The 26,124-nt window shown below is 42.7% G+C and overlaps 1 protein-coding gene across 3 annotated transcripts in view; it reads left to right on the top strand.

Annotated features, from left to right (window-relative positions):
* Nucleotides 1-26,124, top strand: part of LHFPL1 (LHFPL tetraspan subfamily member 1) — a 95,204-nt gene that overhangs the window by 43,960 nt on the left and 25,120 nt on the right. Inside the window, exons 1-3 of one of the 3 annotated variants that reach the window (XM_070603349.1) lie at nucleotides 6,471-6,596; nucleotides 14,153-14,548; nucleotides 24,466-24,564. In XM_070603349.1, the coding sequence (XP_070459450.1) occupies nucleotides 14,167-14,548; nucleotides 24,466-24,564 (481 nt within the window). In that variant the 5' untranslated portion in view covers nucleotides 6,471-6,596; nucleotides 14,153-14,166. Of the gene's footprint in view, nucleotides 1-6,464; nucleotides 6,597-14,152; nucleotides 14,549-24,465; nucleotides 24,565-26,124 lie in introns of those variants that run through there. The other 2 variants (XM_070603350.1, XR_011535689.1) reach the window with 2 other exon arrangements.

Below are 26,124 nucleotides of genomic sequence, written 5' to 3'. Positions count from 1 at the left end.
CAGGAAGAGATAGAACAAAGTGTTTTGGCTGTCGCTTGTATTTTACCCACAACTGCCAAGAAACCAGTATATACTGCAGGTCACTAGGCAAATGCCCAAATATGCCCTGGGGTGGTCTTGCCCCAGCACCCAAATCATTACCCAGAGAACAAAGCTGAAGTTCATAGAGCAGAGCTTTCTTATTGTGTGGTCCTTGCTTCCTGCAGCTGTTGCTTCATGGGATTTTGCGGGCAAGCAATCTGGATCATAGCACTGTCTCGACTGGTCAGCCACTAGCCCTATCAGATTACCCTTGTGGAAAAGGCTGTTGTATATTTCCTGAGCTCTGCATCTCATTTCCTGAGCATGTTTTGGCTATCCTGTAACCCTCACTTTTCCTTCAGCCTCTAAGCCAGTACTGTAATGGCAAGAGACACACTCATCCTTTCACCTCTTTTAATGTCCTTCTGTAGTGTGGTCTTTTGGAGCAACCTGGCTGGCTACATCATTTAGCAAAGCCAGGAAAGTGTAGTAATAACCAACTGGATGCCTAGAAACCATTCTTTGTGAGTTGAGTTCCCCAAATTGACGAAGCTCTATAACTTGCTTCAGGAAGCAGAGGCAAGGATAATAAGGATTTCTTGGTTCTAGAATGCTGCTTCTCTTGTTTCATCAAAACTCTTATAACCCAGTTAGAGTATCCTCTGGGAAATGAATCAAGGTAGTTTAAAAAATCCCTTATGTTACTAGTGGCCACTCTGCCAATATGGTTTGGCTGACTGTGAAGACAGGGGTGTTAGTGCTAGAAAGGCTTCGAAAGACACTAATGTGTTCATATTGAGAGAGGTAGGATGGGGAAGAATGACAGAGGAAATACTGTGGAGAGATTCGAAAGGAGACCATTTGTTCTTTTAGCTATCTGGACCATCATTGAGGACACTGCCCTAGGAATAAAATTCTAGTAAAACTCTAATTAATTGGAGCATGAGAGAGTGGACCTGCGGTTCCTAGGTAAATCAATCTCATAATTAGTTCAGCACCAGGGTACCTTGAATGCAAGGACCAAAAAGGAAATGAAAAGTGAAATTTGGGGGTTATAAATGCAAGATGATCACTGAGAGAAGAAGAAAGCTTTGAGAAAGACCCAGGGCCTGGACATGCTAATATTACAAATTTCTATATTTTACAAGAAGACAGTTTTCAAATATGAATCAGATAATGCTTTAAACTAGGCCGTGGCTTCCCATTGCTCTGAACTAGGCAAGACCAGAAAGCCTGGTCAAGGGTCAAGCGTCCTCACCAAGCCTAGTGAGGATAATGATTCAGATTAAGTCAAAGTAGCCTAAATGATGAAGTAGTAAACCTCAGGCTTAAGTAGTACACCTCAGTTTACCACTAACAAATCTGTGAACAATAGTACTTTGGAAACCCTGCGATAAAAATTGGAGTTGATGGCCATTGTTTCCTGTAGCTGCTTCTGTTTTCACAGAGGCACTGCTGAAGCTGTATGGACTTAGAGGCTTAGAAGCTGGAGATCGGCCACATCAGCAGCCTAGGATTCACCCTATTTTACCACAGTTACCTATCTTCGCAGTCTGTTTCTTTTTGTGCCACACTGAGCTCATGGAAGGCCTGCCCCTAACCTGCCACTGTACATAAAAGGAAATCCTACTCATCACTGCATGGTCTGCCCTCTGCTTACCCCTCCAGCCTTACCAGATACTACTTTCTGCTTGGTTCACCATGCTCCACCCCCTGGCCTTTCAGTTCCTTAACATGTCAGGATCCTCCCCTCCTCAGAGCCCTTGAATTTACAATCTTCTCCCAGCTTCTTCCTGCTCCTCCCTTGCTTCTCATCCTTCAAGTTTTTAGCTCCATGCCACATCAAAGAAGACTTCCCTCAGTCCTCTGTTTAAGGAAGGTCTCCCTCATCCCTATTATTCTCAATATCACTATTTTTTAATCCCTCCGTATTCATCACTGTCCATTATTATCGTGTATGTTTGCTTGTTTAATCTTTCCCATCTCCTTGAGTAAAATGTAAACTTCATAAGGGCAGGGACTCTATCTTGCCAATCCTTGTGCCTCCAGCACCTAACACGGTGCCTGGTACATGTTGGCAATTAGTAAGTAATTGTTGGCAGGTTGCCTTTCTTCAAGGGGGCGACAATCAGCATGGGTGATGAATCCTCCCTACCTGGTATATAGGACTTTTTAAGAGTTTTATTTAACATATTGATGGAAATTTTCTTCATATTTTTTGTCTTTTAAAAAGTTTATTTCAATATAAATATGCTTACAGAAAGATACTCAGTGGTTAATACAATGCCATTTAGTTTAACATACACTATACAATTTGGACCAAAAATATGGTACATGATTTAAGTTTAAAAAAAGTATTTGCAGTCTGGTTTTTCATCTGTTATAAATATAATAAAGATCCTCTCTCAAAAGTTGTTAAAGCAGGTAGCAAGATCCATGAACAATTATCTTTGTATAATACACAAAATGCATTCTAAAAGCTTAAAAGTTGGTGCAACAAAATAGTTTTGAAATATTTTACTGCCAGCTAACGTATAGTGTGGAGAAGTCTATGTGCAACATATGTAACAGCTGTATTAGCTATCCTATTTTGGTTCATATTGTACATACCTTATAAATCTACACAAACCAAGACTGAAGTAATTTCTTGAATCTGAGTTCCAGGTGTGTACTGGAACTGCCTTGTGCCAACTCATGAGAGTACGTAGATTGTATCTATATCTTCCCAAATACATTTTCATTGACTTCAAGTTGGTAGCTTGAAATTGGCCATGGTGGGAGTGTTTACACCATGGGAACCAGCAAATACCACAAACCAGGGCTCTCTTGCTCCCCCTGCCACGTGAAGCCAGTTAGTAAGTATCTACCAGCACACCACATCACTGGTTAACACTATCGATTCACCCTCTGAGGTCAGTAAGGAAACTCAAGAAAAGAGTTGTCAGTTCTGATTTTTATATTAAAAAATATGTTTCATCTTACGTTTTGAGACTAGAACTGAAACTACAGTATAAGCAAGGTGTACCTTCCATATTCAACTTGCACGGGAGACAGGTCATGGAATCTATGTGCTTTTAAATTTGTAAGCACTTATATGCAAACTCTCCAAAGTTCAAGGGCAATGGGACTCTAGAAATGACTCTAGAAATAAATGGTCCCTTCTTGTAGGATATGAACAAAACGTACACCTATAGTGATGAGAAACTTTATTTTAAAAAATGGCCCCCAAAGAAGAAGCAGCTCTGACAAAAGAGAAAACAACTTAAAGTATATGCTAATGAGTATGGGGCTTGTTTTGGGGGTGATAAAACTGTTCTGGAATTAGTGGTGATGGGTTGCAAAACTTTGTGACTATACTAGAAAAACTGAACTCTACACTTTAAAAGGGTGAATCTTATGGTATGTGACTTACATCTCAATAAAGTTGTCAGTGATAAAAAACAAAGTATATTGGAGAACAATGTAAACACAGGTTCAAAGTATAGTTAGAGAAATACATTCTCACAAGCTATCAACTATTTGGCTTGAACTGATCTCTAGTGTGTTGTTAACTTCACAGATTCTAAAGAACTGGAGAGGGTTGACCAGCAATTTAACAAAGCTGAAAGCAAGCAGAATTTCTCTCTACTTCACTTTCACCTCTCTCTTCCTTTCAATCTCTTCCTCCTAATAATTAACATAATGTCTCTACTATAATCTATTGGTGTGGGTCTAAACCAGGGGTCAGCATTTTTTTTTTCTGTAAAGAGCCAGATAATAAATATTTTAGGCATTGTGGACCATAAGATCTTTGTCACAACTACTCAACTCTGCAGTTGTAGCAGCCATAGATGATACATAAATGAATAAGTTGTGGCTGGGTGCCAATAAAACTACAAAAACAAGCAGCCTATTGGATTTGGTGCACAGCTCAGGCTCTGGCTGACCCCTTACCTAGACTGCAAAATGTTGTGGGAGTGATGATTTTGCTTGGGAAATTCTATTGTATAGAGCAGAGTTTTGCAAATTAGGGATGGAAATGGGGATATGTATCAGAATTACCTGTCACCATATCTTGTCTTTGCAGGACCTCTTATTCCAGACTAATCAAAGGCAGACTTTAGGCATTCCCTGGGTCCCCAACCAATACTCATTTTAGCATTGTTAAAAATAGAAGTGTTCCCTTCTTAATCCTTCCCACACAATCTCATGAAAGCAGGGTGAAGAACATTTTTAAATGAAAAAATATCAAGAGCTACAAGATGCAAGTAACTTTTTCTTCTGAAAGAACTATAAACTGTGGAATTAACAGGAAACAAAATTTTACCCAATAAATTAGATCATTATTTAGTATACGTTTAAGTTTCCTTATTATTCCACTTAAGGGAACTGGAGGCACAGGGAAAAGAGGATAAAAAAGAGTTAAATAAAAATGAGCTCTTCTTAGAGCTGCAGATAGTGATCAGCTCCCCAAATGACAGGTGTATCCACTCAGCAAAGGGCAATATTTACTGGTGCATAGAGTAGAATTGACTATTTGTCTTATGACAAAATTTTCAGCCACATCTCACACTCGGTTATTATGTGTCTGTTAATATCGACTTACTTTTAATGAGAGAGGATCTGGCATTTCTCTTTATATAGCCTTATATCTGAAGCAGTGATTCTTAAGGGGACACCAACTAGGGGATTATAAAACTTATCTCTGGAGTTTACACTGCCAAAAGTCTGATATTCCACTGAAGGTGTCATTTCTGTCTCCCTCAGAAACTGCCTTAGTAAGCCATTATTACGGATGGGAATGTGGTTTATCACTGTGTAGGGGCAGAAAAAAATGGTTAAAAACCGCCGATGGAAAGTAGCAAGATAGACAAATGCATGCATGCACGAATATAAGGTTATGTCACTGATGATAGACGGGATGCCTGCTTGTATCCACAGCAGGCAGGAAAAACTTAAGCAACTTCATTAAATAATCAGGGTACAATGAGTGTATTAAACTGCTAGTTCATTTATTCTCATATTTTGAATTATTGCCACAAAATGCTAGAAAACAGGCCTGATAACCTTTATGGAGCTCTGGGAAGGCAAGTGGCCATCACAGAGCAGAGATACTATGGATAAGTCTAGTTGCTCTGTTAAGTTAAGCTAGCTACCATTCCTCCTTCCAGCTCATTTTGTTCAGCAAAATTCCCTGTTCACAAGGCATCTAGGAGGGGAAATGAGACACAAATGCAAAAAACTAATACAAAGTAGAAGGTAATGTTTCCCCAAGTAAATACGGAGTGCCAGGGACATTCATAGGTGGGAGGGATGATCTCAGGTTGGAGCAGAGTGTCAGGCAAAGCTCCATTAATCTCCAGACCTCCCAGCTCTTTTTCCAAGCACAAAAGCAGTTACTGGTGCTTTGGGGTAAGTTGGACACTGACTTTTGGTAGTACAATTATTTTTAAAAAAGGTATTATTTAGCCTTTTCAGTGTGTGATTTTAAGTTTCTTTTAAAAAGAATTTTTTTTAAAGATTGGCACCTGAGGGGCCGTCTCCGTGGCCGAGTGGTTAAGTTCGCGCGCTCTGCTGTGGCAGCCCAGGGTTCGGATCCTGGGCGAGGACATGGCACTGCTCGTCAGGCCACATTGAGGCGGCGTCCCACATCCCACAACTAGAAGGACATGCAACTAAGATATACAACTGTGTACAGGGGGGTTTTGGGGAGATAAAGCAGAAAAAAAAAAGATTGGCACCTGAGCTAACATCTGTTGCCAATCTTTTTTTTTGTTTTTCTCTTCTTCTTCTTCTCCCCAAAGCCCCCCAGTACACAGTTGTGTATTTTAGTTGTGAGTGCCTCTGGTTGTGCTACGTGGGATGCTGCCCCAGCATGGCTTGATGAGCGGTCCCACATCCGCGCCCAGGATCTGAACTGGCGAAACCCTGGGCCACTGAAGTGGAGCACGTGAACTTAACCACTCGGCCACGGGGCCGGCCCCCTTAAATTTCTTAAATGTAAACTTATTATTTCTTGGATTACTCTGTTGGAGCACCTTCCCCATCAGACAGTAGAAATGAGTTTGGGGAAAAGAGGATATTCTGTCATACTCTGTTCAGGCATGTGTTTTCTGAGTTGTTTTCAGCCACATAGGTCGGCTACCTAATATATACGGTGGAGATTATTTAGGGTTTTGGAGGAAAGTTAGGGAGAACCTCTATTCCTCAGCAGGCATTAGGGCAGCAGGTGAGGAAATGAGATAGATAATGCAGTTCAAATGTGGGTGTGCCTGCACGCATGCACACACACACATACACAGACACACTGATGACGTGGCAGCTGAGAGAATGGAGGTGGGGGACTCAGTGCCTCATAAGCTACTTCTAGTGCCTGCATGTCCGAGGCTGGATTTGAAGCCTCCAGCGTGTTTGGAGTTAATTCCCATTAGGTTGGACTCCGCCCCTCTCTCCCAAAGGTAAAACAAGGTTTTCAGGCATCACTGCAAAGAGCAGCTGGGATTCCCATCCCCTTCTGACAAGCTGTGAGGAGAAGTTGTTTCTCAGATCTGAGTCCGAAGACAGGGAACAAGTCAATCAGCCTTCGTGGTCAGAAGGTAAATTTGCAACTTGGGCCAAATGCAATTGAAACAGCTGGAATAGAAACTGCTTTGCTCTCCCCTTCCTCAGCTCCCCCTTCTACCCTTCCTTTCTCAGGCTTCCTGTCCTTTCATCTCACAGCTCAGAGAAGCTGTTTTCTTCCCAAAGGCAGCCTGGTGCATTTTTACTTCCTCAGTCTGTTGTTTGCACAGAGGCTAAGAGGAATCAGGGCTGGATTCCTATTTCATATTGACATGGTTTGAGGACAGAAGGGTTAAATGCTAGTTGGTTTCCCCAGGAGAGTTGGTAACTTGAGGAGAGGAAGTCCACGTCTCTTGGAGTGGAGGGAGGGATTTTGTTCTGACCTGTCTATGGAAGTAAAAGTGGATCCGGTTTGCTGATGTGCTGGGTTGATCTCTTAGAATTGCCTAAACTGGGGCTATGGGACTGAAATGGGTTGATGAGGTTAAACTGAAATACAGATGTTAAAGTCAGTGGGCTGGAAATAAAAGATTGCATTCACTCGGCAAATTTTTATGTGTTCCTACTATGTGCCAAGCATGATGATTTCCAGAAGAACCTGAAATAGTTTAACTATAAATCCATTCTTGAAAAGAACACTAGGCCAAGTACTTCCATTTTGTGGTGGAAAACTAAAAGCAGGAAGAAGCCTAGGGGTGAGGAGAAATCCCTGAGGGAGTGGTTGGGGGAGAGAGAAGCAAGAGGAGTGATGTTCTACTGTTTAGGTGACTTCAAGTCTTCTCTATTAGTTATGAGAAAATGGAGTCTCCTCTGGTAGGAGGGAGAAGTGAATCCTGTCCTGGTGTTAGGTATTCCACGCTGTTGTTGCACTTGAACTTTGCCTTCCATCATCTCAATTTTATAGATGAAACTGAAACTTTGAGGTTTTGAGTGATCCTCTCCAGTTCATAGAACCTGTTCAGGGGCAGACCACAGGACCCTATCCTGGATTTGATTCCAATATCTGGACTCTTTTCCACTAAAATAGTATTTCTCAATCATTAGTTCCCATTAGAATCAACTCTCCATTTTTAAAAAATGCAAATCCCATTAGTTCTAATTCAGTGAATCTGAGGAGTGTTGTAGTCTGCATTTTGAACAAGCATTGAAGGTGTTTCTGATGCAGAGGGGTTAGGGCCTCCAATTTGGGAAACACTCTTAATATCCTGTGCTGCCTCTCATGTCTGCTGAAGTGGCTGGAGAAGCCTTCAGCCCACCTTCCTACAATGGCTAGATTCACTGAATGGAGGTAGTCACTTGTGGTGGCATTTTATTCCTTGTTGAGACCATGGGTAGAGGGACTACTGGGCAATGATAGCAGGGCTGGGCCTGTGAACCTAAGGATGTGGGGAATGCTTTACCAGTTAGTCCATTGTTGATAGGGCCTAACAGTGTTTTGCTAGAGCAGGCTGGTAGGAATACTTTCTAACTGTTGGAAGGTGCAAGATAGGACTTCTAGCCAACCAATTGATCACTGAAGGTGGTGGCACCTGTCCAGCCAGGATAAGAACCAGAATGAAGATTTGTAATTGGCACCTCTCTTTCCAAAGCAGAAGACAGATGGGGAGCCCAGTGAGCAGCATTGTTTTGCAGGGAAGGGAAAAGCTCATGTGACATTTAGGGCAATCATTCCAATTTCCACCTTTTCAGCCTCAAACTCTAAAGAAAGGGAATAGCCCAGGACTTGACATGGAAGTTCTTTTTAGGGGCTCTCTCTCTCTGCATGGCCAACTTGATTATTTAGAATTGACCTTCTAGGTTGTCGATGACTCAGTTTGTCCTCTCTCTCCACTTACTCTCTGGCTTCCTGCCTTCTAATGCCTTACCTGCTTGTGAGCTTCTCCACCTCAGGATGGAGAGATGCAAATACATACAACCCAATACAGGTGGTTTTGCTAGTCTTTCTACCCCAGACTAAAAAAAGAGAGAAGGGGGAAGGCTTATAAAGGATCAGCAAGCACAAAAGCTGAAGAATTTGAAAGACAGGACTTAGGACAAAAGTGAGATCTCCTTAAGCAGACAATGGAATGCTAGTTTGCGGGGGGCCGCAGGGGTGGGGAAATGGGGAATTGTTGCTTTATGGGTATACAGGTTCAATTACGCTAGATGAATAAATTCTAGAAATCTTCTATACCTTCTTGTGCCTATAGTTAGCAATACAGTGTTGTGCACTTTAAAATACGTTAAGAGAATAGATCTCATATTGAGTGTTCTTACCACACGCACACACACACGTGCACACAAAACTCCACAAAACAAAGAGCCTTTCTGAAAGCTATGAATGTGTTTAGTACCTTGACTGTGGTGATGGTATTACAAATGTAAGCATATGTCCAAACTCATTGAGATGTATACATTAAATGTGCACAATTTTTCATATATCAATTATACCTCAGTAAAGCATAAAAAAAGTGAGGTCTTCTTTGAGTCACCGAGATACAAATGGGAAATAAAGCCCTTGGAATAGCTACATTACAAGATGATTTCAGGCACAGGAGAACCTGGAGCAACTCCCATTGTGGAGATAACATAGAGAAGGAAAAATTTCTGAGGGATCGCGGTGGCAGAAAACGAGGAGAGGAATGTTTGGGAAGTGGTAGTGGACTCTTATTCAAGCTGTGTCTGAAGCAGAAAGATCTGGGATGGTCAGGCTGCTTATATACCCAACTTGATACAAGCAATCACAGTGGGCAAAGACCTATCTCTGGAGTGGGACTTTATTTACCCTGGAAACATATGCCTGTATATTTTGATTATGTCCTAGGGAAGTCTCAGCACTGAGTAGAATTGAGCTATTTGTAACAGGGTTGGCCGGTAGGAAATGCATGCTATCTGGGGGCATGGGGAGAAAGGCCTGTTGATATTCCTTTGCTAACACCAGTGCTAACAAATCGGCTCCTCGCAGACTGGTCTGAAACCAGCAGTCTTGCAGCCATGCTTTCCTCAGCAGCTGCAAGCCAGAGACTCCCTTTCTGACCAGTTCATGTTCTAGTGGTTAACTCGCTGCTGCTTTGCCTGAACCCTGTTACCCTTAGTAAAGTAGTGCTTTCCTTAACTCAGAAGTTGTATGACAAGCTCAAGTGGGACCAAAATGATCTGAGTCTTTTTCCGAGGGACCTGCAGAAGAGGTAAAGGTAGAGGAAGGATTCAGTTTGTTTTTCTCCACCAAGAAAAATATAAGAGCAAAGTTTCCAGTTTTATTGATACTAAATGCTCACATGTGAGTAAGTACACATGCGAGTGAAAAGGTGAGAATAAATGATTAAAGACTTGGCAATGAGACACACAGGGAGAGGCAGAGTGCTCATTTGGGGGAAAAAGGCTAAAGGTGAGCTACCAGCAGTCTGAGTTGATGAAGTACTCTCATCGGGAGGACAGTGGCCAAGCTGTTCTCCATTCCCTCTAAGGACCCGACCAAAGGAACTAGCCTTAAGTTGCAGCAGAAAAGGTTTAAAATGAGTCATAACAAATAATTTATTGACAGTGAGAGTTGTTAAGCTACTGAGAAAAATTGTAGTCTTCTTCTTTAGAGTTCTTTAAAACCAGTATAGATAAACATTTGACATGTACGGCTTAGGCAGGTTTCCTGCCTCATCTGGGTCGAAGTGATCTCTACCCATGAATCTGTGTTAGAATGACTACCATATCTCTAAATATTAGTGAACATTAGTCTTTAGTAAGGACAGTAAATTCAGAACAGACCTCAAGCTTCCACCCTGCTTGTTACAACTTTCTGCATCACTCACTGCATCTCGTTCAACCACTCTCAGAAAAAGGCATATGACCCATTTAGGAGATGGAGAAACTAAGGGACAAGAGACCATGTAAGACCTAAAGAGAGAAGATCAATAGTAATCCTATCAATGCCTGGTTACTGGACCCCTTAGCAGGAGCACCAGAGTAAGTTCTTGGCTTCTGAAATCCAGTGTGGCTGTGTGGCTAATCATTCTAGGACAGGAAAACAAAGCAATTGGATACATGAAATATACAAGAGGAATAAAGACAGAATGGAGTATAGCATTGTGTGTGATTTTTATTTATGGGAATGTAAAGAGACTTGACTAGTTCCCAGGAAGGAACTTAGATTGCTTTGGAGGGCAGTCATGAAAGGCGGTTGCTCCATTGCAGGTGATGTAAGAAACAACAGCATTTGCTTGGATGCACTTCCGTGTCCGGCACATGTGAATATGGAATAATATGCATGCCATTGCCTCTCTGTCCTGCCACAGGAGAAGCTGCACCAGGGCTTATTTGCGCTCAGAGAATATTGAGTAATTGGATCACTGAGATCTCTTCTTTGACTACATGAGGTCAAGTCTATGATTCAGAAAGGTTTACATTAGAAATACATAGGCTTTATCTTTTCATTGTTTGATTCTCTGGTCACTTTTCACTTTATATTGTTTGAGTCCCAGAGAGAGAACATTAGAGAATTATCTGTGGCAGTGAATCGCAACCTGCTGTCCGTGGATGGTGCTGGCTCACCACACCTCCAGTCCTAAATAGGGTGACTAACTTACCCAAGTTTGGGACTTTCCTAGTTTTATGACTGAAAGTCCCTCAGTCCCAGATGAGCTGGCGTGGTTGGTGATCCTAGTTCTAAATGAAATAATGACAATGAGTGTTTCCTGAAGTTGGAAGTATTTAATTAAATTCTGAAAGTCAATGAATTTTTGTAAAGCTAAATGTATTTAATTTAATCTAAATTTTGTAATTCTGCCTTCCTACGTCTTGGCTTCAAAATGCCCTTTTTTAAGTGAAATTATGGTGACAGTGGCTGGTAGTATTGCAGTTTTTTAAGCAGCCTGATTTGTCACAGATAATGATAATCTTATGTCAGAATCTGTCCTCTTATTTCTAGTATAGTCTAAGTACCACTCACTGATATACTCCTTTTCTCTGACTTAAGTTCTCTGTCCTTCTACTGGTTGTCATACTGGGACTTTTGATCTCAAGATGATGACATTCATGGGAAACATATGGGGTTCCGATTACTATTTCTAAGCTTGAAACAGCTAATGCTCTTGTTCTGCTGGTTTACACACTACTCAGCGAAAGTGGCCTTCCTCCTCCCTTCCCAATCTTCCCCTCTAATTCTTTCCCCATCCTTAAACAATTTTTGAAATCCTGAATGAGAAACCATGGAGGCTTTTCACTGTGATACTATTGGGGTGATAGGGACTATAAGGGGGAAGGTTTCAGGTGAAGGAGAAGTGGGAAGTGATGGCTCTGCCATTAAATCATTGTATAACCTTGGGCAAGTCACTTAGCTTTCTGACCTTCAACTTGCTCATTTGTAAACTGAGGGTAATTGGGGGTAATGCCTTTCTTACCAAGCTAAAAAGATTGTTGGGCAGAGCACTTGAAATAATGAACTTGGAGGGAAAATGATGACGCAGCCAGCAGCTGTTTATCAGCTTGTTTCCTCTCATCCTCTGGCCTGGGCTTCTTCACCAGGAAGTGAGTCCATAAAAGAGGGCTGCTTGCACTTTTCATAATCTTACAAGCTCTAATATAACAAGCAGAGGCATTACCTCATTGCGGCCAAGCGTACCTGCTTTCTAACAGCAATTACTCAAAACTAGTTCCACTTCTCCTCCTGTTGGCTTTCAATCCCTCATCACATCTTTCTCTCATTCCCCCCACTCTCAGGCACAAAGCCTCATTCCCAGGGGCCCAGCTCAGAGCACTTTCCTCCCAAGCCCTAACATTCCAAAGTAAGCACCTGCAATTTATGATCTCTGCTCCCTTCCTGCACAAAACACATAGCACACTGTACATATGTATCGGGAGGGGAATTGTGGTGGAAAGAAAAAAGAGCATTTGACGAAGAATCAAATAACTGGGCTCTGGTCTGGCCAGTGTACCTCACTAGCCTTTTACTCTTGGGTAAAACACTTCCTCTCCATGTTCCCGTCTGTAAAGCGATGGGGGGACGGGGTTAGCACTGTGTGGTAGAAAAGTACTGGCCTAGGAATCTGCAGATCGGGTTTCTTATTCTGGTGTTGCTGCTTGCTAACTTATTCTGTGACTTAGGGGAAATCATTTCTCCCTTTACTGGACCATATGTCCCCATATGTAAAACAAGAAGATTGAATTAGGTGATTCATTAAGGTCCCTGCCAGCCTGGAAATTGGATGCTTCTATCAAATGGGTTTCATTAAAAAAGCATGAATTGGAGTGCCTACTCTGTGCCAGGCACTGTTTGATGATAATTGTGGGCACAGTCCCTGAGACCCTGAGTACAACTGCTGCTTGCTCCCGACAATGTCCCAAATTGGCAATGTGGTGGCCCCAGGCAGCCAGTTCCTGCACTTCCCTTGCCCTGGGTCTCCCATCCCTCAACCCCTCTCCCACCACCTGTAACTTTAAGCAATGGTGATGAATCATGGAGAAGTTTCCGAAACATACTCCACCATCTGCCTGCTGGAGACATTCACAAGACTGTCATCAAGGTGCAGTGTGGTCTCTGGCTGCCTTAACTGAGAAACAGGCCAGAAAGCAGTGGCAGATTAATGGAGTTGGGAGGGAAGTGGTTGATTTTTGACAGAGGGGTCTGTGAAAGCCATTTGTGAGCTAGGCTGAAAAGATTAGATTTGAAAAGATTCTCAGCCTCTTGAATCTGAGATTACTTGTTCCAAAAGGCACCTTGAAAGGTTCTTACAACTATATATATGTTCCTGTTGCCAGGGAGGGGGTACCTGATCCAGAGAGATGAGAAGCTTTCTTGACTATATTCAGCAAAGAACAAGGCAGATTTTCTTAGTAGCCAGTCTAGAGTTAAACAACCTTCACTGGATGGAAAGTTGCCTCCCATTTTGATTTTAGGAAAAAGTGACTGAACAGTACTTGCTCAGTGATAAGCATACAGTGTGAGACTAAGCATCCCTTATTTTATTCTACCCATTTTAACCTAGGTGATGTGTCCCCATGAAAAGCCCACATTAATACACTATTGGACATCTTACCTAGGTCAAATGGGCACATCCTGTAACTTCATGGTGAGCTCTCCTTCCCTCTTCTCCCTTGTAGTAGGGGCAGGCTCTGTCGGTTGTCTTCCTTCTTCCTTCACTCTCTGAAAAATCTTGGTTCCTGACTCTCTTGAGATATCACTTCCTTCCAGTCCTCCAGGCCAACAATACCATGCCACTGGAAGCTGGGGACTTTCTGGGCAGCCTTGATTTCATTCAGGCTTTCCTCCTGCCATTTGTTCCATGCTGGATGTCAAGAGTCAAAAGCTATCTGATCAGGCTGCATTTAAGTTGGCAGAGCAGTCACTAACTCAGTTCTATGGTTCTTCCATTGAAGCCTATAGACCATAGAACTCTGAATCAGGCAGAAGGAAGGGAAGATGGGAAAAGTGCTGGAAAGCAGAATCCCATAAGGACCCAAATGGTCCTCAAGAGAATAATGTTATCAATAAACAAGGGCCAAGTGGCATATCAATGAGCCCCAGGACTGGCAAGCTAGATAAAAAAATAGGCCGATGGAGCTTACGTGATAACTTTCTGCATTTGGTGCTGTGACCCAACTCATCTCCCCATCCCTGCAGAGAAACCTGGGACCATGAGGAGCAGCCTGACCCTGGTGGGGACCCTCTGGGCCTTCCTGTCCCTTGTTACCGCTGTGGCCAGTTCTACCAGTTACTTCCTGCCATACTGGCTCTTTGGATCCCAGCTGGGGAAGCCAGTGTCATTCAGCACATTCCGGAGGTGCAACTACCCTGTGCGGGGAGAGGGGCACAGTCTGATCATGGTGGAAGAGTGTGGGCGCTATGCCAGCTTCAGTGCCATCCCAAGCCTGGCCTGGCAGATGTGCACGGTGGTGACAGGTGCCGGCTGTGCTCTGCTGCTCCTGGTGGCACTGGCTGCTGTCCTGGGCTGCTGCATGGAGGAGCTCATCTCCAGGATGATGGGACGTTGCATGGGAGCAGCGCAGTTTGTGGGAGGTAAGAATGTTGCTGGGATTGGGTAGGTTGGGGAGCTTTGCAGGGGGAGTGGGGAGTGGGAAGTGTTGCCTTATGGGGAAATCAATTCTCATCCCCTCCCCTTTGTCTGACTCTAAGGCTATAAATGGGGACCCCTTTGAAACACCTAGTCTAGGACTCCCCAAAGTGCAATCTACATTGTAGTTTTATTCACAGCAAAATTGGTGAATAGACAGAGTTGATATCTGTTTTTTGGCCTTCATTTTCATCACCTTCTTCTGCCTACAGGGTGCCCATTTAAGAATATTATCCAGGTCTGCTTTCCAGGGGGGCAGCAACATATACTGTATTACTACTCTTCCAAAATAAACTTGATCTTTAAGAGCACTGATCTCTGGTAGTTATCTCAGAGGGCAGTGATCTGATAAACACATACACCCAGGTGCTATTACTAACAAGAGTTTAATGTACAGTCCTCATCAAATAAATACATCTCTAATAGTGAAATGCTTTGTACCGGACAGACTCTAAGTGACCGCTTATTTGGTGGACATCTAAGGCTAGCCCTGTCTGGTAGCCATTAGCAGTCTATCTAGGTTTCTTACGGCCCTGGCCCACCCTACTTATCTTTTCTCTCCTTTAGTCTCCGTCGAAATTTAGTTCAGGACACCTGGGATGCTGGCAGGGTGTAGATGGGCTAGGAAAGAGCAAAATGCAGAAATGGTAGATTGTAGGAAGGCAATGAGAGCAGTTTAATTTGAACTGTATGAGAAGAAAAAGAAAATTTAGATAGACAGGCAAATATTTGTGTGAATACATGAATATTTTTTACACCTGAATGGGGCACTGCGAAAAAGTGCTGGTGGGACCTATTGCTGAAGTTTGTCGTTGTTGTTCATGAAGTTATAGGACCATTATCATCTCCATTAGCAGAACAGTGTGGGTAACTAGAGCCAGGAAACTTGGATCCCACTTCTGCCTCTTTCACTAAGTTGCCCTGTGGCTGTGGGCAAATGACAGTGACTTCTCCTGTGTTCACTTCCCTTCTCCATTTGAATTTGTTCACTGGCAAGATAGCCCAGATCCTAATTTTCTTTTTCCTCTCCAATGACTGCATTAGGTGGCCTTGGAGTGAGATGGTATTTATGAGCTAAGACGTGGTCCTCAACAGGGGCTGATTTTTCACACGGCCCCCAGAGACATTTGGTAATGTCTTTGAGACATTTTTGGTTGTGATGACTTGGGGAGGTTGCTACTGACATCAAGTGGGTAAAGGCAAGAGATGCTGTTAAATATTCCACAATGCACGGGAAGAAGACAGCTCCTCACTCCCAACACTAAGTATCCTGCCGAAAGTGTCAATAGTGCCAAGGTTGAGAAACCCTGAGCTATGGGATCATGGTTTCCTGGCCTGCTTATGAAAAGCACCAGATTTCTTTTGTTGTGCCAGTTAAGGTGTGTTCTGGTTCCCTCTTTCCTTAGACTCATTGTAAAAATTTTAAATGTGAATTAGCATTCTATCTATTAACATTCTCCTTTATGTCTAAATTTTTCCACTCTTTATCTGCTAACGGTTTTCTGGCCACATTGGAAAGTTGTTGTATTAGTTTCTTCCTTCTCCTTAAAAACCACAGTACAGAACCAGTTACTAAGGCTGGTCTAAGTCAATGACTTTATCTTCCTTTGGGGGCTCCACAGATATAACAAATGAACCTTAAGCAGACTCACCTTTCACCTGAATTCTCAGGTATGCTATAGTTAGCTCAGCACTTCTATGGACACATTATTTCAGAGGTGACACTTACTGGCAGGAGAAAGAGGTGGTCTTTGCAGCTCATATTTATAGCCCCAGGGCCCAGCTCTGTGCCTAGCATAGAGAAGGTGTTCAGGGGGCCGGCTCCATGGTATAGTGGTTAAATTCTTGTGCTCTGCTTTGGTGACCTAGGGTTCACAGTTTTGGATCCTGGGCACAGACCTACGCACTGCTTATGAAGCCATGCCAGCAGGCGTCTCACATATAAAATAGACAAAGATGGCGATGGATGTTAGCTCAGGGCCAATCTTCCCCAGCAAAAAAAAGGTCTTCAGTAACTGTAGAAAGAATGAATGCATGGCTAAGGCAAGGTCTAGTATGTGTTTGGGTAAGTTGGACATGTGAGAGCTGGATTCATTTACATCCTTCTCTTTTTATTTTTCAGGCTTCCATTCAGGGGTGTTAGCACCCTAAGTTCTCTTTTCTTCTGACTTGAGAGTGAGAACTTAGCCACACTTGTATTTCTAAGAGTTTCCAGCAGAGAGTGAGGAGGGGCTAACTGGTAGGAATCAGAAGGCTGGTAGAAACAGCCTCCATCAGACTCTAAGCATTAACAGTGGCTCCTACTCCCAGCTTGCTTCCTATCTTGGGCTTGACTGAGACTTTTGCAAAACTCTTATGGTTCTCCATATGACACATTTTAGCTGATCCCACCTTCTAGGTCTAGAAACTCAAAGGAAATTGTTGGGGGAGATGTGGGTAGGTAATAGAGTTTTAGCCATTCATGGACTGAGTAGGGAAGAACTTTGACTAAGTGGTGGTTGCCATACAGAGGAAGTCAAAACATCAATACCATTTTTATCTGACGTGATTCTGCATTCTATATTCTCCATTGATCTTTGCTCATAGGATCATGGTCATGCTATTTACACTTAGATGAGGGTCTTTAAAGTTCAAGGATAAAATGCCATTTGACAGTAGTCATGGAAAGAGTCAAGACCCCAGGTGTTCCACAAGTTTTATCCCTGGACAAATGAATGATATGGAACAAATCGCTAAATTTCCACAGCTTCCCCATCTGGAACACCTGTCAACTAAAAGTCATTTCCACCTCCTTTTTAGAAACTGGTGTCTGTCAAGATTATACCAGATGTGAAGGAATGGTGAAGACTGCTTGGATGTATGAAAGAGCCCCTTGGCACATGACCATTACCCAAGGATCTTCAGAGATCTTGGGTCTGACTCTTCAGAGATAGGCTCTGCCAGTGGCAGGAAGCCAAGCCTGAACAGCATTTTGAGCTCCATGGATAAAGGACACAAGAGAAAGAGCTGCGTGGGTTAAGTTTAAGCTTGTTGTTCGGCTGAGGGGAATTGATTTTGTTGCTCCAGGCCTGGCTGCTTCTCGGCAGCTGGTGCATTAACCGAAATACATCAGGAGGAGGAGCCAATTTGTTTCAGGTCTGGTTTATCTCTGCCAGACCCCAAACCACTGAAGAGATGGAGTATCCATTAAGAACTATCCCCTCCCCCTGCCTGACTCTTGTTCCTCAGTTTGGCTGCTGCCCACAAAGATGAGCAGTGGGAAGTGGGAGAGACAGGAAGAAATAAAGAGCTGCTGGCCTGAGTCATACTCAGCAAGGTGACCTGATGGGGCCCTTGGGTCCCATTTGCTCCACCTGCAGCTGATCCAGCTGGACAAGCCTTGGGTCCAAAGAGCCTTCCACTGGGACCTACATGCCTTGCTCCAACCGGTGAAGGAAACATCTGGCCAGGAGATTATTTCAACCCTCGGGATGGCTGAGATTTCCAACCAGCTGGCCCCCAGGCTCTGAGAACAAAGTCATTATTCACAGCCCCCTGTGTATGCATTTGCAAGAGGCTTGTGAATTATCCTCTATCTTCAGTGAGAGCTAAACAAAGAAGAAATAGGTGAGAAGTAAATATAAGGAACTTCTTGGCAGGAAAAAGTGTAAGATCTTGGATCAGGTTACTTGAAGGAGGCCAAGAATCTTTCTAGAGCAGGGAATGTATCAGAATCATCTGGAGTGACTAAAAAATGTGGACTCCCCAACTCTTCAGTCCTCTTTCCCATTCTGATATACACAGCAACAGGTGGAGGCCTGCATGTTTTGAAAAATCTTCCCAGTGTCTCTGATGTGTATGTGTTCCCTTTCCCCAGACCAAGTGAGAACCACTCCTTGGACTTTTCTTTTTTGGTTAAGGGGATAGAATCCAACACACCCAGACAGGCACCAATGTTTTTCTCCATGTAAGGTTCTAATGCTACATGCTTCAAGCTGAGTGAAAATCACCACTGGAGGTCTTGGTTCAAGGAAAGAGTATTATTTTTCTAAAAATCATTGTCTTCTCTGGAAACCGTGCATTTCCTGGAAAGTTTCACCAGGTATTACTTAACTTATCCTTACAATGCTGAACAAGGATTACAAAAGTGACTTTCTGTTTGAGAAAATGGTATTTAAAGAAGTTAACCTACTAGCAAAGGCTCATGTAGCAATTGGAGGAGAGCAGAGAATACGGTCCATGGCTTCTGACTCTCAGACCTGGGATTTATGCGCTGGTGCTATTGATTTTTCTTTTGCTCTTTGGAGAAGAAGTGCTATCATATGTTTATCAGAGTGGTCCGTGAATCACTCGTATAAGAATTACCTGAGGCGCTTGTTAATGCAGATTCCTTAGTGCCATTCTATGCCTACTGAATCAGAACTGATGTCTGGCACTCTGCATTTTATACAACCTCTCAGGCTGATTTATTTTTGAAATTGTAGTATGAAATATTTCAGATGTATGTACCACTCAGCTTAGAAATAGAATATCACCAATATAGTTGAAGTCTCCTTCATACCCTGATCATATTCCCTTGTCCCCACAGCAAAGGTAACTATCTTGGATTTGTTATTTATCATTCCTTAGCATCATTCTAGTACACAATAAAATTTGAGAACTTCTGGTCAGTTTTGTTCATAGTGTTGCATTTTTCTGGAATTCCCTTTTCTTCCATCTCTGCCTGTAAACATCTGCCTATTTCTCAAAGGCTAGGTAAAATGCAACCTCCCTGTGAAGCCCCTTCTGATCTACTTTGAAACTCTCTATCAGAAGTGAGCTATCTTATAACTGAGAGAGAATATGGGGTCAAATGAATGGAGAGTTGAGTGGGGGAGTTCCCTGGGAAGGGAAAGCTGAGATATAGCTGGAGGGCAGACATAAATTTTCCACGGTATTTGAGTTAAAGTTGCTACAAGAGCAATAAATTGAGCAAATAAATAACAAATTAACTCATTCTAGGCTTCTTCTCAGGATAGTAAATTCAAACTACCTAGTAACCATATTTGAACAGATGTTTCGGAGTGAGTTGGGAGTGTAACAAAATGGCTGCCTATCAATAGTTGCACTTGTGAATGGGAGGTGGGCGGGGGGGTGAAAGGAGTTGGTAAGACCCAGTGAGGAGGCTTTTTCTGTCCAGAGGCTAAAGATTAAAGTGTAAAGATTAGGCATCTGCCTAATTGAGACTGTGCAGTTGGAGAGGGTTATACAGCTGTTGGGATATGGGGAAATAGTAATTCTGGCATCAAGGGAAGGTTGAAGGCAGCTGGGATGTAGCTGAAGGGAGGGCTCCAAGGTCTGAGATTATGTGCCTGAGGCTTTGTATTGGTTTGAGGTTGCCACAGGGCTGAAACTGAGTAAAGGGTCCAACCCCAGGCTTCTCCTTGGTGAGAGCAGTGAATTCAAACTATAGCAGCCACGTTTGGGTGGGACACTGGTACATTTTGTGATGGGGTATTCTTGTAGAAAGAGCAGTTGAGGGAGGGAAACAAGATGGCAGCCCACTGGTTACCTGCACGTGTGCAGTAGGGAAGTAAGGATGGTAACACAATCTAAAGGGTTTTCTTTCCATTTCTAGAGGCAAATGAGAATAGGAAAGTAACCATCTGAGCGTGTGCAGTTGGGACAGACTTCTCCAACTGGCAGTTCAACCCAGAGTCAGCAATGGCAAGTGGATAAGTGGGAGCTAGGGCTACTGCTCCCGTGTGGCAGGGCTGAGATTTAAACTAGCTTTCCCTGCCACCAGAGCTCCTGCTCTTAATATTTTTCATGGTGTTTTTCTTAAGTGTTGGTACCAGGACCAGATGCATCAGAATCACTAGCGTGCTTTTGAAATGCATATTTCTGGGCTGCAGTGACTGAATCAAATACCTATGGGTGAGGCCTAAGAATCTACATTTTTAACAAGCCTCCACTCTTCCAGAAAGTGGCAGGGCCTGGCACTGGCAAATAACTTCCATGTTGCTATTTGAAGCATATCTTCACAATCCCAAATTGATGAGAACTGTTGGGGACAAATCTAACTGAGGAAAAATTACCCTATGCTTCATTGTTTTTAAAATGTGTCTCCCAGAACATCTTTACCCAGCTGTGATCAAACGGAATGAAATCAGCCGTCAGTTATGAGTCAAAGGAAATGTGTGTACCACCTACCGTGCTCACCTTTCTAAAATGCAGAAGGAAGGGTGGGGGATGGGAGGGGTGGTAGGGCAGGTTGGGCAGAGCATGGAGCCACATGCACTGGGGCAGACACATGCCTTGCAGAGATTCCTGGTCTTTGGCTTGGTGCTTGTGCAAAATTGCAAGATAACTCCAACCAGGCAGCTTTTGAATTGAGCCCTGTTCAGCTTTTGACTTTTTAGCTATTTGTTATGAGGACAAAGAGGTGAGGAAGAAATTAGCATGGAGAATGTAGGTGGAAAGTGAGAGAGGAGTTGTTATGAGCATTACTTTTGAAACAGCCCTTTAAGATAGAGTACTATTATTCCTAGTTTAAAGATGAGGTAACTGAGACACAGACAGATTAAGTAACTTTCCTAAAGTCACACCTCTAGGTGGCAGAGCTGAAATTTGAATTTAGGTCTACACTGACTACAGAACTCATTCTCTTTTTTTTTATTCCAGCTCTATTGAAATATAATTGACGTATATCATTGTGTAAGTTTAAGGTATACAATGTGATGATTTCATACACTTATATATTGTGAAATGATTACAACAATAAGGTTAGTTAACATCCATCACTCTACATAATTACCGGTTATTGTGGTGAAAACACTTAAGACCTACTCTCTTAGCAACTTTCAAGTATATAATACAATATTATTCTCTTGAGCCATCATGTTGTGCTGTCTCTATGGATCCAATGCCTATAAGACTCCTAGTACTTGCTAGAAATATTATTGCCAAAAGGTAGTCATTTCTGGATACCTGTCTCTAGAAGGACAGAACTTCTAAGGGTTGATAGTCTCTGATTAGTGAGAAAAAGTGTTGCCAGTAACTGGCTATGTGACCTTGGGTAAATCGCTTTCCCTCTCTTGGTCTCAACATCCACGTTTGTAATGGGAAGGGATTGGAATAGGTAATCTCCAAAGGCCTTTCCCTCTCCAAGATTCTATGGCTGTGTCAGGTGTCTAGGATGATCTCCTATCCCTGCCGTGGAGATCCCTTCAGAAGGCTTCCCCCTTGGGTAGTGTGGGTGAAGGAAGCTGTCTGTTAGGCGGGTGCAGCATATTCTGAAACAGATGGATTTATTGAGCACTTATTATGTACCAGGTACCAAGGGTACATAGCTGAGGATAAATAAGTCCCCTTCCTTCAAGGAATGAACACTCTAGTGAGGGAAGCAGACAGCAAACAATAGTGAAGGAAATATATCACGGGGTATTTTAATCACAGGGGTATGCACAGGGTGCTGTGGGAAGAGAGAGAAGGAATACGTAACTTAACCTGGGAGGTGGGTGTTAGAGACGGCTGAGGAAAGGCTTCCTGGAGGAGGTAATCCTTGACCTGAGCTCCATAGCATGGTAAGGTCTGAGGAGCAGGGGGGCTGAAGAAGGTGGAAGGTTCCCCCTGCAGTGTCAAGAAAGGCACTTGGCCAGCACTAGTTCCTGCTTGAGAAGCCAGAGTGTGTGCCAGTCCCAGGGATCTGAGTGTGCAGGTTGGAAAGCAGAAAGGCTGTTCTTTTATAAACTTGTGTTCTTTTCTTCCTAGTCTGTGAGGGAAAGTTCACTTTTTATTAACTCTTCCCTCAAAGTGTATACACTGAAAGCAGGAAGAAGCTTAAGTTTCATTTCCAATCTTGTCGTGCATACATTGTGCAAAATCTGGGCTCACAAACCCTGGCTCATACTTCCTTATAGAGTAGGATTTCAGTTTATCTGTGGTAAAAAAATGAAAAACGAAAAACCGGGAGTATTGTTCCATTGCCGCTGGATAAATTCCAGAGCCTAGAAAAGTCCTTGAGTGACCAGTTTCATTTCCTTTAATACTATGAGACAGATAAGAATGCCTTCTAATTTTAAGCATTCCACTGAAGGGAATTTCTAACCTTAATTGGTTATTCTTTTAGTTCCTAAACCCTCTCTCACTGTCAGGAAGTTCTCTCTATTTTTCTGTTTAAAATTCTTGCTATTTCTTAATGTCCTTGTCCTTTTCTCTGACCTCACTGAGTATTGAAGGAATCTGGTTGCTATGTCGCAGACAAGCTGAGAGAGTACTTTGAGATTTTCTTCCAAAAGGATTCATCTGAAGGCAAAATAAGTTTATGAGCTTCTCAGAGTGTGTATGGAATCTTCCTCAGTGGAGAAAGAGTAGGGCAGGTGTGGCCAGCAGTCCCTGGAGCAGCCTACCTTTCACTGTCCAGCTAAGGCCTAGAGCTCTGGCACCTACAAATATGCCATTCATTCATCACCGATCAAGTACCTTCTCTGTGGATGTTCTGTGTTATGAGTTAGTTTCTGCATCCACACTGGTGGCAGGTGACCTTCACATGACCCTTGTTGTGGCACTCAAGTATAGTGTTCTTATAGTTAGGCTCTCTTCGTTGCAAGTAGCAGAGACTCACTTGAGTTCTCTTAATGAAAAAAGAGTTTATTATAACATAGGGAAAGTGAAACTGGAGAGCCATTGGGAAGGACCGGATTCTCTCCAGCTCTTTCATGGGCAGTATGGAGTTTTTCTTCATGGTGTGTCTGTTTCATGCCACTGTATTCTCTCCCTCTATCAATTAGCTTGCTCAGCTTACCCAGAATTGATGTCTATTTTTAACTTTGGACTGAACTTGGCTTTAGCTTTACACAGACTTAATTCTAACTCTTAGTGTTTTTTCCTAACTTCTGCTCTATCTGCTAAGCCTTTCAGCATCTCTGCTTCTTGACTAAAATTTCCAGAAACAAAAATCTGGCCCAGCTCATCTCTTCACGCCAAGTTATGTCACCATTACCGGCCAGCCAGTGAATTTGGTTGCTTTTGCGTCAGATGCCAATACTTGGTTCAATCCACTGTTGTGAAAACTCAGGAGGTCATATCTTATAAAATGTAAACCTAGGCAGTAAGCAAGAGCTGTGGATGAGACAGTTGCCCTTAGAAGGCAGTGCCTGCAAGAAGACGCAGATTTGTATCTCTGGTCGAAAGAGTAAAATTGTCACTAAGATCCCACAGAGTTTCCCTGTGGCAACCAAGTGACAAAACAAAATGGAGATGAAGGCAAGGGTCACAGTGGAAGGTATTGGAAGCCAAAGAAAGGAAGAATGCTTAGCATGAAGCTGGAATAATTTCCCAGAAAAAGAAAGTGTTTCTGGAAGAGGCAGTATGGTGTCCCGCTGACCAGGAGAAGCCTATGCAACATGTGTGCTTTCTGTAGATCTCAATCTGGCTGCTGACTCCAAATTACAGAAATCATGACCTACCTCCAACGAGTAGGGATCTACCTGACACTTAGAAAAGGCTAAATTTTAGGAAAGAGTAGAAGTCTCTATATTGTTACTCTTTGTAAATCAAAACAAGGTAGAAGAGGAGTCTTGTTGGAGAGACCAACTTAGCTTTGTAAGTCACTGTCAAAATCATTTTGGCTGTAAAAAGCACGTTGGCCTGTCTCATTCCTAATACTGCCTGTTCTTTATGAGTCATCCCCTGTACTATCTAATGCAACTCACCACCCATGGCATGGCAAAGAAATCCTGTTGAGTTGGTAGTGTCATAGACATTTAGGGTAAAGGGGAAAAGTAAACTCTGAGAGGAGGAGGCAGAATTTGAGCTGAGTTAACGCAGAGGGAATGTTGGGGTGACAGAGACCTGTTAAATATATATATTTTTCTACTTGTATGTATGCTTTTCTTTCCAGGGCTGCTGATAAGCTCAGGCTGCGCATTATACCCCTTAGGATGGAATAGCCCGGAGATAATGCAAACATGTGGGAATGTCTCCAATCAATTTCAGTTAGGTAAGGTGGCCTGGGTTGGATGGCAGTGATGGTTCATTGGGAATCTGTTTTTCAAAGTGCTTTACCTCTTGGAAAGGCCTCTGTTTGCTAGTGGTGCTTGCCTGAGTCTCTCTCACTGTTAGCTTGGGGGAAGTGATAGCTTGGGTAGTCTCATTTGTACTTGCTAACTCACAAGGGTTGGGCATAAATTCCACTTTTAAAACTGTGTCTGTCCACAACCTTGGTGCACTTCTACCCAGAGTTCTGTGACCAATTTTGGGGCAACCCTATCTACAGAGGAATTTCAAGCGCTTGGAAACTGATGATCTGTGATCCTCTGCATAAATCCTAGTTCCCATTAGTATTTCCTTCTAGGTACTGTTTACCAAATACAAATCAACAGTATTTTTTCTCACTCCCCACTGAGGATATCATGAGAGGTAATTAGGTTTACCTCAAGCATTAGCAACCTATGTTAAATATTGGGAATTTTTACTTGCATGTTACTGGCATTGTTACATTGTTACTGGCATGTTAATGACTAGTACCGTTAAATACTAGAATGGGTGACAGAAGTAGCTCTGGAGTCTTCTGTGGTCGCCAACTCTCATTGAGAATGGCTTAAGTTCACTATTGTGAATTGGGAATTAGATTAGACTCTAATTGGAAGACTTCACAATATTTTCCCAACATACCATAATGGAAGAGAGTAGGAGGGGAAAGGTCTAGCTTTCCTTGAGTATTCTCAATTGTAGGAGAGAATTTTGGAGCAATGAAGCCACCTATTCCCTATAGCTATGGTCCAATACTTTCCATTCTTTCTGTTGCCTCAGACTGTTTTTTGAGTCTCCCCTACCCATTTTCGGAGGAAGGAGTTGTTCACTGTACAAACATAACATGAAGTAAAGGCTATATAGAAGATGTGACAAGGGTGGACCCTGGAATGTCCAGCGTTCCTGGCTCAGGGCAGGGCTGACTGGTAAATATAGTAATTCTGCCATAGGTGAAGGAATGAGTAAATACCTGGGGGAAGGCGCTGAAGAAAATGGAAGCAAGCTATGAGTCCCCCTAGCTGGGGTAGAGAAAGCTGAAGATTTAGCACATTTCTCCTACTTGGTTGTTAGACGTATAATTCTACTTTTTAAAAATAATGGCTTTATTGATATATAATTCATATACTATAAAATTTGCCCCTTTAAAGTATACAATTAGTGGTTTTCAGTATATTCACAAGGTTGTGCAATCATCACCACTATCCAACTCGAGAATATTTTCATAACCCCCAAAAGAATCTCCTTACCCATGAGCAGTCACTCTCCGTTCCCCCCTGTACCCCAGCCACCAGCAACTACTGTCAATATAGATTTGACTATTACGGAAATTCATATAAATGGAAGCATATCATATGTGGCTTTATGTGTTTGGCTTCTTTTACTTAGCATAATGTTTTTCAAGTTCATCCACATTGTAGCATGTATCAGCACTTCGGCTTTTCATGACTGAATAATATTTCGTTGTATGGATATAACACATTTTATTTATCCACTCATCAGTTGATGAATACTTGGTTTTTTTCCTCAC

Source organism: Equus przewalskii, chromosome X (genome assembly GCF_037783145.1).
Source record: "Equus przewalskii isolate Varuska chromosome X, EquPr2, whole genome shotgun sequence".
In the NCBI taxonomy this organism is placed as follows: Eukaryota; Metazoa; Chordata; class Mammalia; order Perissodactyla; family Equidae; genus Equus; species Equus przewalskii.
This window is presented reverse-complemented; position numbering and strand designations above follow the sequence as displayed.